The sequence below is a fragment of the Apteryx rowi genome, unplaced genomic scaffold (genome assembly GCF_003343035.1).
Source record: "Apteryx rowi isolate R43461 unplaced genomic scaffold, aptRow1 scaffold_73, whole genome shotgun sequence".
Lineage (NCBI taxonomy): Eukaryota > Metazoa > Chordata > Aves > Apterygiformes > Apterygidae > Apteryx > Apteryx rowi.
In genome coordinates, this window is record NW_020451016.1 from 2,582,945 (window position 1) to 2,595,185 (window position 12,241).

At 37.4% G+C, this 12,241-nt stretch overlaps 1 protein-coding gene across 1 annotated transcript in view; it reads right to left on the reverse strand.

The window, feature by feature from the left end:
* Positions 1–3,073: 3,073 nt before the first annotated feature.
* The window catches only part of RASSF10 (Ras association domain family member 10), a 67,792-nt gene continuing 58,624 nt past the window's right edge, over positions 3,074–12,241 (reverse strand). The window contains exon 3 of the mRNA XM_026087751.1: positions 3,074–3,250. Within this exon, the coding sequence (XP_025943536.1) occupies positions 3,074–3,250 (177 nt within the window). The remainder of the gene's footprint in view (positions 3,251–12,241) is intronic.

Sequence of the window (12,241 nt, forward strand, 5' to 3'; positions counted from 1 at the left end):
TGGTTGTATTACACACTAGTATCCAGGATTTAAGAGCGTTAAAAGTGCTCTAATTTGGTGTTTAGGGCTCAAGGTAAACAAAATCGAGGGTAGTGGCTGTATTTTGTTTTTAGTTTTTGAGTGTCTGTCACAGTAGAAAAACAAAGCATAGTGAATCTTAGATTTTTCAGTCTCTTCTATTTCTGTTCCCCAGTCCGCCGTTTGTCTTGTAGAGATTTACTTATTGCACTATGCTGAGGAAAGAGAAGTACCTCTGTGTTTCCTGCTAGCCAGATCGCATAGGGCCCAGTGTAATTGGACCCTTCTGGGGTCAGCAGGACTGGAATCACAGCTCTTTCACAATTCCCACTAGAGGTGTTTTGTTTACAAAGGTTTTGTTTACAGAGGGCTTAGAACAGCATTAAGCCATGTTAAGATATACTGAGAATGGTGGCATGATCCTTTTCTTTATTGTCATATTTTGTGAAGGTGATGAACCTTTTCCCTTTTAGTGTCTGTATACATCCCCAAAAGTCTGAGTTAGCTTTTCCTTGCAGTACGTAAATTTCTTTTCAAATCTCTCCATTCAGATGGTCCAGTTTCTTATCAAGAAGTTGGTTTTTGGGGAGCAGTAACCTAGACAGATATAGAATGATAATTTCTAATCCCATTTCCCAGCAGTTACACTTTCTCTGTTTTGGTTTAGTGCAAATTCCACCTTTGTAGGCTCTTCAGGTACAGGCTTAACAATTTCTATACCAGGAAGGTTGTGTAAAATCACAGCATACTTTCAGATCAGGAGACATTATTAAATCAAAGAGAGGAGGAAGCTCTCTCCCCACCCAGCTTCTGAGACTAACAGGAGAGAAAACATGTAGCACTACCTGAACAAGATAAAACACAAATATCATGTTTGCCTTTGGATTTGTAGCTCTTGCTAATCTCTCAAGAATCTGTCTTCTGACTCATAATCCAGGTAAATTTATTCCTTTCCCAGGTGTGAAGTTACCTGTCTTCAGATGAGAAGTAGTAACTAAACATATGCTCCTATATTGTTGCTGGAAAGGGTAAAATATATTTGCTTAAATTGAGGATGATTTAGACAAACATGCTTTATTTTTCTTCACAACTTCACAGATTAAAAATGCATTCCTTTAGTAATCACATCTCAGAAAATCAGTACTAACTCCTTACATCATTTTAATTTACTTTCTGCAATTGTCTTGCTGTCCACTTACATGTCTGTGAATCATTTCATGAATGATTTTAATGGGATCTATCTAGCTGCTATACTTTGTTGTTTGCATTCATTTATTAAAATATTTCAGATGTCTTTAAATTGAATATTCAATGGTTAAATCACTAAATGTGAAAGTAATAGTGAAATAAAATTGATACATTCTGTATTTGACTGCAGTACTAATTTTCTTTACATTAAAATAGACTACCGTGTTAAATTCATATAGGAACATGATAGCTTTTCTAAAGTATATGAATTAATTCTTTTATAGTATGTAAAATCATTATTTTTAATGTGATGTTGTTTGTAGGAGATTACAGACATTCATTAGCTTAAAAAAGTATTTATTTACTGCATTTTAAATTAAGAAATAATTTTTACCAGATTTAACTCAATGTATGGAAAATAATAAATAAAATCTATCAGTAGGAACATTAGCACTAAGCTAGATAAGAATCCACTACTTTTTTTTTCCTGTTGCAGCAATGTAAGTACAGGCATATGTCAGCATCATGATATTTTCATTGTTTCATGATCCTGTTGAACTACTCAGTTAACAAATGGTATTTCTATGGTCAGCTGGTCAGGATATATCTAACAAAAGTTGGAGAAACACAAAGTCAAGAAAAAGATGGAAATTCTAAAGAAGCTGTATAACTACCTAGATCATCATTACTAAGATAAAATACTCAGCCTGATTGTACAGGCCACCATGTGGCTTAATCCTTTTCTGAAGGTCAGGAGAGTTTTATTCATCTGGTGTAATTGGCTAGACCATGAAATTACTCTGAGTGATGACCTGTAATACTCTTTAAACATTTATACAGCTTCAGCATTAATTTAACTTGCCAGATCATTGGACTCGTAAGTACTTTTATATTAAAAGCTGCATAGTTGCAGAAACAAAAAGTTCTCAAAACATTCTTCTCTGCTCTTTTTGCTATATCAAGTTAATCAGGAGTTGCTAAACCGGAAATATGAATACTTTGGGGAATAAATACTCAAATAGAGCCCATTATGTTAGCTTTGGAATGGCTTTTTAAAAGCGTCTAGGAACTTCTCACTGTGCCACTTGATTTAAGGTTATCTACACTAAATATATTAGTTCTGCCCTCACTGACAGAGCATTTGCTGGAGATGCTTCAACCACCATGGAGCTCCAAAAATAATGTAAAGCAGAAACTACAATTGGCATGAAAAAATCGCAAGATTTAACTTAATTTTCAACTTAGCATAATCCTTCCACATGAAGGCTTTGTCATAAGATTTTAATCCTTTTATTGCTGCATATAGGGAGTTTCTTTAAAGATACTTATTCAGCTAATACAATAGGAATATGATAGATCAAGAACAATGTTATCAATAGGCTACTTTCTTAGCTCATTAAAGAGCTCATTAAAGATTTGAAAATTTATCACTTGAAAAGCAGCCCTTTTAAGTCTTTTTTCCCTGTTTCAGATAAATTTAGGAACTGCTCTTAGAATTGTACTTAATGTATATTTAAAATTTATGTTAAATGTGTATATTTAAAACCATTACTTTTTCATTGTGTGCAAGCATAACATTGATGCCTGTGTTGGCTGCAGATAAAATATTGCAGAGTTAACTAAGACTGCATTTATTAATTCTTTCCTGAGTGAGAAACTTTGTAAAAATTATACAAAAAGACTCTTCTGAGCATTTTATAGAGGGGCCCATTTTTACAGATGGGAAGAAGAGGAAGGGGAGTGTCTGGCAAAGATATAGTGGTAGAAACTCGGACAGAATATCTTTCTCCTCTGCAGTTTTCTGCAGATTTTATGGAGTATTCCCTTCTTCTGTGAAATATTGCAGTTGTCTGACACATGGCCCGTTTTATTCCAGTTTAGCTGTTTTGAACTTGATGTCACTGGCTGTGACAATATAGATGATGGCAGGCTCAGGACTAACATAGGACTTGGCCACATGCTGTACCATTTTGAGCTCTAATCTTGAAACATCATTCTCTTTTCCTTCCTTTAAAGGGTTCCTGGAGACTGTAGACATACTGGACTGTAGGGGATATAAGAACAGCTGTATTGGTACAGTCTAAAAGATCATCCGGCTGAGTAACCTGAAAATGCACTAAAAAAAAAACAGGTGCAAGGGTAGCTATAGTTATCTTTTGATAACTATAGTTATCAAAAGTCTGTAAGTCTGGAAACTATGGCATTCAGGGAATTCATGCTTCATGAATTCATGGAATTCATGGTTTTCTTCAAGAAATCTATTTCAGAAGTATTTCTGTGGTGATTTTTGCAGCCCATATTATCTACTTATATAAAAAGCCATATTCCTTTGCAGTACAACTATACCATTCAAGCTTGGTTCTGTCAATGTAATAGTTTCATATGAAAAGTGAACTTTCTGATAAAACAATTTGAAGTAAAGAAGAAGGGCCAATTAACTTGTTTTATATGCGTTAAAATATAGCCTGGTAAATAGAGAAAACAAAGTTCATAATATTTTTGCAAGTGCAAATGCTAGTAATCTTACTGAGTTCTGACACTAATTTTGTAAGAGAAAGCATTATACAGGCTATTCTGGATCTGGTAGCAAATGAATAATGTTTTATATTCTAATAGATATGCAATTAATATACTTTATCTCCCCATCTAAACACAGGTCACAATTTAATTTCCTTCCTGATAACAGACTGGTTTTGGAGATGTATATTCCCATCCAAAGGTTTGAAGTGTTTTCTTCTATAAAATACTGTGAGATCATCAGGCATGACATATTTTGGAGCTGAGAAAATAGTGGAAGCCTTTCTGACTGTTTAAATCTTTAAGCCACCTTGTTTATTTAGGTAATGTACTAGTTTGCCTGTTTTTGTATATGCTGCTTAGATAGGGTACTAAGACTCAAAGTATGCTACTTCTAATCATGAGGAAGAGACAGTCCTGGTTTCCAGCATTTTTGTAAATAGACTGGCAAAAATCCAAATAGTTAGATCTGGCTGAATGTTTTTTTTAATTTAAGTAAAAAACCTTCTGAAATACAGGTAGGCATATAAAAAATATATAAAAACAAAGGTACTTTTTACCAGAAGTTACTTAAAAAAATTAATTTGATGTGCATCAAGAGTAGCCGTTCCCCTTCTATACTGCCTTAGTGCCTTGATAGCAGAGGTCTAAGCAATCAGGGAACTACTACTTTGGATGTTTCTCATTCCTATTGGCTGATTTTTTGGAAATTCCATATTAATCAGCATTTTAATTAAATTGTTGAGGTAAATCTGTCTAACTTAAGCATAGCTGATTTAATAGAGATGTATATCTTGTGCATGCATTTTGCAAATTAATCATAAATTTATTTTCTGAAGGTTGAAATTCTACATGTTGAAACAAGAACTTTTGTCTGACTGGCAGAAAAGTGAATTTTTGAACTATACTGCTGTTTGTAGATGTTAGAGAAAGAAGCAAAATTGTAATTTAGACAGTTGCATGTTTATGAATGCGCRTACTGCTTTGAGGAAGTGACTGCATTTCAAGTTTGTAAAATATTTATATAATTGGTACTGTGGTTCTAACCTTTAGTACTTAGAAGCTCTGGTCATGTTTTGTTATTAGACACTGGAATTCACTTCACAAGACATATTAGATGTACAACAGACTCGAGTTTAGGTATTACATTGATATTTGTGGTCTAGGAAAAGGAAAAGAGAATGCCCATGCTTAACAGAAGGAAGCTGTATCTTATTTCACTTTTCTAAACCAAGAATAATTTGTCCTTTTGCCAATTTTATGCCTTTGTTTTGTTTTTTCTTGTTAATGACTCCAGTCGCATTTGGTAAATCAACACAGAGGATCTCCTTTTTCATTATGCACAGAAGTCTCTCTTCATCCCTGGTTTAGTGAAGCATTGCTTCTCCACAGTCTCAGTGGCTGTCCTTGCTCCCAGTCCCTCAGCACTGCACACTCCCTCCCTACCTCTTCTCTAAATCCTTTTATGATTTCCACTCTATCAGTATCTGATGTTTTTTCTGTTATTCAGCTTTTTCTGCTGACTCAGTCAAATGCTTTTGGTCTTATCTCTAGAAGCTGTAACTCGACCTGACTGCTGAGCTGTGCCTTCAGCTCTAGGTCTCTTCCCAACTTCCAGTCCTGATACAGCTATAGAGCCTTCTTCTACTTCAAGTGAGTGCACTGCTTCTGGGCTGACTTGCACATTCCTTTATTGTCTGTTTGCCACATTTCACTCGCACTCTCTGCTTGAATCACAAGACTGCATTGACTTTCTCACACTGTAGATAGGCATGATCAAGGGCTATCCTCCTCCTTGTGTCCCTAGTTTTATTCTGTTCCCTACTCATGTAGCTTCTCTCAGTTGCTTTTCTACTTCCATGCCTCCCTTGCCTCACTGATCCCTCTCCTGCCTGGCCTCTCCTGCTCCATTCTTTCTGTCTTAACTTTTCATCTGTCTCTATTTCTGTCTATCTTCCTGCTGTCATCAGAAATATATTCTTGCTACTAGTTACTTGTCCATTGTCAACCAATTCTTTCACCTCTAAATAAGTCCTGGCCAATATACCAAACACAACTGCCCTTTTTGCCCCTGCTTTTGCTGATCACATTGACTTATGCTTCATCTTTAATTACTGAGTTGAAAGGTGAAAGATTTAAAACTAATGCAAAAAATTATTTTTGGGCAGCACAGTGAACTTGTTCATGGAAGATCAATATGACCTGGATTCTGTTCTCCTTTAGTCAGTGGTAAACCTCCTGCTGCTTTGCATGGGAGCGGTTATATGTTTTGTACTACTCTGATGCATGTACTTAAATCAGGCACTGTTCAGCTGTGAGACCCTTCCTTTGTGTTAGAGACAGACAAGCAAATTAGTGGTACCTGGTCTGCAGTCTTAGGTCTTGGGAATGACACATCTGCTCTTGAGTTTTGTCACTTTTAACTGTTATATACTTTATAGTCTGTATGTATTTTCCAAGACATGAATCAATTACCTTTTAAAGAAGATATGAATAGATTACATAATAGATGCTGCTATGCATTCTTGACATTTTGAAAAGGCAAGTAAAACCAGTAGAACTGCTATGTGTTCCTCTAAATGTTAAGGCAAAATTTGTAATTCAGGTCATAAGTTTATAATAAGATTGAAATACTTCAGAAGAGATAGCAAGGAATGTAGTTCTGTGAACAGTTACAAAAACTTCAGTTTGATCGTATGCTCTTGGGTATCTTTGTACTGCCATGCAATAAAAACAGCAGATAGCTGATATGTCTTGGCTTGTTTCTATGTATATACCTTTTGCGGTGCTTTCAAGGCTCATACCATTGTTCTAGGATAAGTTCCCAGTGAAACACTCCTTTTGATTTTTTAATGTGTAATAGTCCTGATTCTATTTTAGAAAAGCCACTTTTTTAAAGGCCTTCTGTTAATGTGTCATGTTGATTTCAGATTGCAATTTTCATGTAAAAAGAGTGCTTTAACTGCCAGCTCTGCAAACTCTGGTTTCTTGGAGTCAAGGTTGTGCAAGCTTTAGTGGTAAAGACATGTCAGACAAGGTAGGTAGCATCAAGAGAAATTGCTTCACACTGCTTGCAGGCTCGGGACACTAATTAACAGTTCTGTTAATGATCCATGAGAAAAAGAAGCCATGTAAATAGATAAGACTAAGTGCACAGAGAGCAGAGGTTTAGGGTAGGAATGTACTATTTTTATAGAAGCATTTCTCTGGCTATGTTTGCATTTTGGTCTTCTCAGTTTAATTAAAAATGAGAAATTTTCTGTTTTAAAATACTACTGACAGAAGGTGAGTTGGGGTAGGGAGAGCCATACAAAGGGAGAGAGAGAAGGCAGGAGAAAGGCAGAGCAGGGGTGCAGGTACTTCTTTAGCAGATGACTTTTTGTACACACTGTATGATTCAGTATTAATGGGTGCATAAAGCCTTCTGTATCCCTCCACTCCTGGTAATTCTGCTCCTTATTTGTGTAGGAAGCAGCATGTAAGAAAACATTTCCTACTGAAGAAGGTGGGAGAAAAATCTATTGTGCTTTACTCAGAGCCATGTTAAAAGAAAGAGGGCTTGTTTCCTCATGACATTTACTTGCCACTGTCTAAGCATGTTATGCTTAGTGTATACTAAATCATTTGTGTTCCATGTGTCATGGCTCTGGAGCATGGGCAGGAATATTAAAAATGGTATTGCAGTCTTAATGTATGAGGTGGGCTTCTGACTGTTGGCTGGTTTGGCACAGATTTCCTCTTCTAGAATAGAACGTCACTCCATAGTCTAAAAACATTTAGGAAAAAATGAATCACAGTTTGTTTTCTCACAGGTTTGTAATAGGTGATGTAGCTCGGTTGCTAGCATTTTATTAGAACAATGTATTTTGGCAGAAGGTTTTATGTCCTAAATAGCCTGTGCCATATGGAATCCCAGTTACTGTGACTATGGAAAATGCCCAGAAGTCTTACATCTCAACAGACTTTTGACACATGTCCTCATTTAAACGTGTAAAAGTGCTCAGGAATCGAGTATGATGTTTCCTGAAAAAATTCTGGCTTGTTAGAGAAGTATAATGCCCGCTTGAAACGATATCAAAGATATTTCAAATGTATCTGCTCTTTGCATCACAACTGGTTGGAGAAGGATCCCTGTACATCCATCATGCTTTTTTCCGAAGAGGATAATCTGTTATATAAATGGCATTCTTACTAATATTGTAGGCAGCAAACCTTGCAGGTAGGACAGGAAGCAGSAGTAAGACTCATATTCTGATCCTGACTCTGATGGTGTTTTGTGTAACCTTGGAAAAATAACTTAAACTTTGTGGCCGACTGACTTCTTATACTGTGCAATGAGAATCATTTTGTAGTGATTTGTGGAAAAAGTAGTGTTCTCTGTTGGAAAAAAGCTATATATCTTCATTTAGAACGTGCTCTGGTGAAAAGGTACCTATGGACAAAAAATTGTCAATGCTCTTGTAGAAAAGTTCAACTGCATCTTTCAAACTTTAAAATAAACTGGGCCTCGCTTATGATAAAGGAAGAAGGGGATCTTGATGATATTCCTCCTTATCCTTTTGTTCCTATCCTAATTAACAACAAAGTTGACCCAGATCCTCAGCCTGTTTTATTGCCAGTGTCACAGACCTTTATAAACTAGAAGTGAGCAAAACAAAACTTTGGTCACTGCCTTCTAAGTGGACTCTTCAATATTATTTTAGTAGTCTTCCTTCCCTCAAAGGGCAATGCTTTCCCACAGAAATTTGCAGAGAAGAGAGAATTGCTTTATACTAGTTGGTATTTACAGTGCATTTCAAAGCTTTGAGATTTTTCATCTAACGCTGATGCAATCACTTTGTAGCTCATTAAGCTCCGTAACCCAAGTGAGAAATGCCAAAGGAGTTGTCTGTGAAGAGAACGCACACTTGTGTCTTACTGTGGTGGTATGGTGCACTTACACTGTGTGGTTATCTTGAATGATAATGTATTTGGAGGCAAGAAGAACACGTTTGGTTTTTTTTAGTGTGAACTCACGTCACCCTTCTTTTTGTAGCTTATTGTCTGTTGATGAATTTTTAACCAAGCACTTAAGGGTTTGACACAGAATAAAAGCATTAAGCTAGCTTTTCAAGTCACAGTATCCCTTAACCTTACTGCACACCCAAACCTGCTTTTGTTTTCCCTCAGCTGGACTGAGGAAGTAACTTGTATAAAGAGCAAATTGGAAATCATTAGTATTCATTCCGAGAGTCTCTTTTTTTCTGACTTTCTGATTTAAGGGATTTCTGTAAGACTCTTTCCACACATTATGGGTAACTAAGATTTTGCAACCAATGTCACAAGTTACACTCAGCTTTACTGGTTATCCAGCATTATGGTACCTGATGCAGGCTGATTTTTTGAAGCGGTTGCTTCACTCTGATAGAATGAGATATGACTTATGATGGGTAGGATTTAGGTTTGATGTAGCTTCAGTGTTGCTGGAATTTTGTTGCAAAAATGAAGGTGTTCTGCCTTTTTTCCATGTAACGTATTCAATAAGGACATAATCTGAACCAAGACTGTACTGTAATCTGAGAATTGGAAGTTGATTTGTATTGTTAACCCACCAGAGAAAATTGTGCATCCATTTCTCAGCTGTGGTTTGCGTCCTGATATAGCCAGGATGCTGTTTCCCTACCGTATACAATCCTGAAAGTACTGGAGACCTGCCTTATTTGCATTTCCACAGCTGGTAATTTTATTGTTACTAGTTATACTGCATTTTTGTCAGAAAAAAATAGTGTAAGAGAAATCCAGTAACCATTTAATAACCATAGCAAACTTACAGTAGCTGTAGTTTTGGCAGTTGTATTAATACACTTGTGTGTCCTGTTATACATGAAATCCTTGATAGCTGCCTTTGATAGTTCTGGTATAGAGTATTATGTGGTAGAAAGGGATAAGAACACCTGAAGCAAGAAGGGTGAGTGAAGATTAGCATTGCTGTGCAGAGCAAGCCCCTATCACTGTGCAAGCTTTAGGGCTATCATTACCAAAGACTTTGTCTTGCTCATAGTGCAATACACAATCCCAATAACCAGACAGCCCAGTAGCACTGTTTGAATTTATCGTTCTTTTCCATCTGCCCTGCTTCATCTCCATCCCAGCTGTGGGCCCTTAGGACTCCCTGGCTGCAGTCAGAGATAGCCCCTGTCTGGCTCTCAGCTGAAGCTGCTAATTGCAGCTGATGCTCCATGAAGAGCAGGTGGGAGCTGGAGAGGCCTCTCCTCCCTCAGCCCAGGTGGCCACTTGGGCTTGCCCTGGCTGCTTTCTGGGCAGTGGCTGACCTCCAAGGTTAGGTATGTTAACAGTATTAGTATTTACTGGACTTAATGGAGAGCACATTGGAGTAGAGCTTTTGGTAAGCACAGATTGACTTTATTCTTACCCTTTTCTCTAGTTAGTAGGTACAGAATGCAGTTGGAAACAACTAAAAGCAGTTGAGTGTTACCTTTTCTAAGTGTGAGTTGATAATCAGTTTCTYTTAGTATTGTAAGTGCATATATTCAGTTCTGTTCTTTAGAGTTGTTTAATGCTTTCAGTTCTGACTGCCCTTGAGAAGACCCGAAGGTATTCAACATCTCTGGGGAGCTTCTGAGTAATTTTGGAGCTAGACCTTGATATCTGTGTGTGTGTATCTCACTTTGCTCTATTAAAGTGGCCTTCTTACCACTGCAGAGTGTGGTAGTCTAAGAGCAAGCACAGACATGCTACTGTTTTAACTGTTACTGTGTAAGTTAGCCTCTTCAGGCCTGCCTATATTAGATACTCTTTGGAATAATTACTTGCGCTATGTTAAAGTAAGGAACGGACTGGAAAATGAAACATTTCACGAGAGACTTAATTTGTAGTATGAAAACCCAGTAACTGAGCTCTAACAGAACTCTAATTGTTCAGGCAAATTTTAGACCATCCTCTGGGCACTAAGGAGGACAAAACAAACTTGAAAAGCTGCTGTGGGGGAAATAGTAGTGCTAAAAAGGTTTTTACAGGGTAACCAGTCCCAAGTTTGCTTCAGAGAGTTCTGCAAGATTTCATTCATGTTTCACTAAGTATGAATCTGTGGAGACATTACTTGAATTGTTAAACCTCTTCAGTCTCTTCAGCTTCCCACACTTGTAATAACTTACTGTTAGCCTTTTCAGTGTCTGTGCTGTAGTGGTAGCTGGAAACTGGGTTGTGTTGGTTTTGAAGCAAGCTTCTAATGTAGTAGCCTTATGGCTAGGCTTTGCAAGTAGCAAGGTTTTCTGAAAGGCTGACCTCCGCTTATGCCACAGCCATGTAAAGCTCTCGGCTTGATTTTTCCCATCCTTTGGATTTAGACATTTGGTAAAGACCTACTTAGAACTGGTAAGGCCTGAATTGCTGGTTTACTTTATTTTGTTCTAAAGTAGTACAGGGGTTATGGTGGTGGGAGAAACTGCAGTGATAGGCTATGAGTCAGATCTAAGTTGTGTGATGTGTGACTGGCATCTAGTTTTGTGGGATAGGGGGGAAAAAGGGGAAGCGGGGGAAGGTTGGAGCTTGGAGGGCTGGCTGGGTTTGTTTGCCTCTGACCAAAGCAGAGGTGAATGTGTTTTACTTCAGTGTCACTCCTTGAGCAATATTATGTCACTCACTTGTTTCAAGCACAGAAAAATTTACCAGTACAAACAGCCCCTGGAAGTATCTTTCCAGTCGAGTTTGCTACAAGGTTTTGACCAATGGTGAAGTTTACTGAATTACCAATATTGTACTAATCCTCTTGGAATGTAGCAATTATCACCTTAACATCACATAGATGTTGCATATATTCACAAGGGATTATCATCTCTTCCTCCTCCTTTCCTCTGCTTGAGTAGAGGAGGAGCAAAGAAAATTACCATTAGCTCCTGAGGAGGAGGAGTAAAGTGGAATTGCAGCTCTTGATCTTGCTGCAGCTGTTTGTAGCAGGGAGTGAAGAAAGGTCGCAGCTCTGGGGCTGGGCTGGCTGCTGTTTCCCAGCAAAACAAAGCTTTAGGTGTACCACAGGGGACACAAATACTATGTTTACCCAGTCCTTCCATGTCACTAGAAGCTGCAGAAGTCTAGAGAGTGTCTCAGATCCCTGGCATTTAAAAAAACAAACCCCATTTTCCTTGAAACTCGATCTATAATGAATTGCTTTTTGTTTTTCTGTTTTAGGGTTTTTTTTTTAAAGATGCAGTAATGCTATAAAATTTTTCTACTACTTTAAATTTTTTCATGTGATAGGATTTAACATGAAACTCTGGTTTGCTGTACCCTTTGATAGCCCATCTGAATGATTTATAAAAACTTTAACAGAGGCACCACCATCTTTGATCCTTTGTTAGGAAGCCAAATCCCTCCAGGTGGTTTAGCCAGATGCTAGCACCTTGACAACGCCCTACTTTGTATACTGTTTTAATAGTTACTAATTACCTGTTCAATGTCATTACCATGTTTCTGTTTCTGGCACAGAATTGCAGAGCAAGTTTCAACAGTCACACGAAAA